The 1,019-nt window shown below is 59.1% G+C and overlaps 1 protein-coding gene across 1 annotated transcript in view; it reads left to right on the plus strand.

Annotated features, from left to right (window-relative positions):
• GSDMA (gasdermin A) overlaps nucleotides 1-1,019 on the plus strand; it is a 14,362-nt gene that overhangs the window by 7,946 nt on the left and 5,397 nt on the right. The window contains exon 7 of the mRNA XM_004707444.1: nucleotides 18-26. Coding sequence (XP_004707501.1) covers nucleotides 18-26 — 9 coding nt within the window. The remainder of the gene's footprint in view (nucleotides 1-17; nucleotides 27-1,019) is intronic.

Consider the following 1,019-nt stretch of genomic DNA (forward strand, 5'->3'; position numbering starts at 1 on the left):
GGTGAAAGGAGGAGCAGTTACGTGGGGCTGGGGAGGAGGGCTGGAATTCACCCAGTCCACATTTACGTGGCCCTCACTGGCTACTAAGCACCCTACAAGATGGTGGGGTGACCCAGGAGGTCTTTGCCCAAGAAGCCTGCAGGGTGGGAGTGGGGGAAAGCAAGCACCAGTAGCAACCGGACAAGGCGAGCAGTAGCAAGTGGGGTCAGTTCTGGTAGAGGTCAGAGGGCCTCCAGCTAGGGACATCGAGGAAGACTGTACAGAGAAGGTGACCTGTGAGCTAGGCCTTGAAACACAGAAGTGGAAATTAGACCTTGGGGGCTGGCAGAAAGGCCTTACAAAGGGGGAGAAATCTTGGCATTCCAGACTCACTGGACACCTGCTCCACCTCACACGACAGGACAGCCCCGTTGGGTGTCAGGACAGCCCCGGTGGGTGTCCGAGACCGGGACTCTTTGTGGGAGAAGGCTGCTGCAGCTCTCCCCCACAGGGCGTCTGGTGGCTTCAAACCACTGACCTTGTGGTTAGCAATTCGATGCTTCACCACTGTCCTGCCAGGACACCTTTGAACCCTGTTGGAGACCATGACAGTGACCAGCCAGCTCGGCGGGTACAGGCCAGGGATGAGTGGAACCAGCAGGAGATGTAGATTGGACCCAGATCGCAGAGAAACACAGGCACTGGAACAAGACATTGGCCCGGCCTGCAGACACCAGGGCAATCCCGCCGGTGCTCAGTGTGTGTCCCGACAGACAGGGCCGAATGGAGGAAAGTGTGCTCGGAAAGACAGAGGGTGGGGGTTTGGAGCAGGCAGACCAGGAAAGACACTGCCCCACAGCCCCTCACCAATGCCCACAGGACATAAGCTCGGGACAAGCAAGGAGGAGAGATGGGACGCGAGGCCTGCTGGGGGTGGACAGGGAGTGGGCTTAGCAGCTGGTGTGCAGGGTGAGGGCGAGGAGAGCCTGGTCAAAGCTGACTCTGAGTGAGCTTCTACCCAGGGGGTGTCACCACCAGCA

This window comes from Echinops telfairi, unplaced genomic scaffold (assembly GCF_000313985.2).
Source record: "Echinops telfairi isolate 266 unplaced genomic scaffold, ASM31398v2 ScPeMD7_7458;HRSCAF=8496, whole genome shotgun sequence".
In the NCBI taxonomy this organism is placed as follows: Eukaryota; Metazoa; Chordata; class Mammalia; order Afrosoricida; family Tenrecidae; genus Echinops; species Echinops telfairi.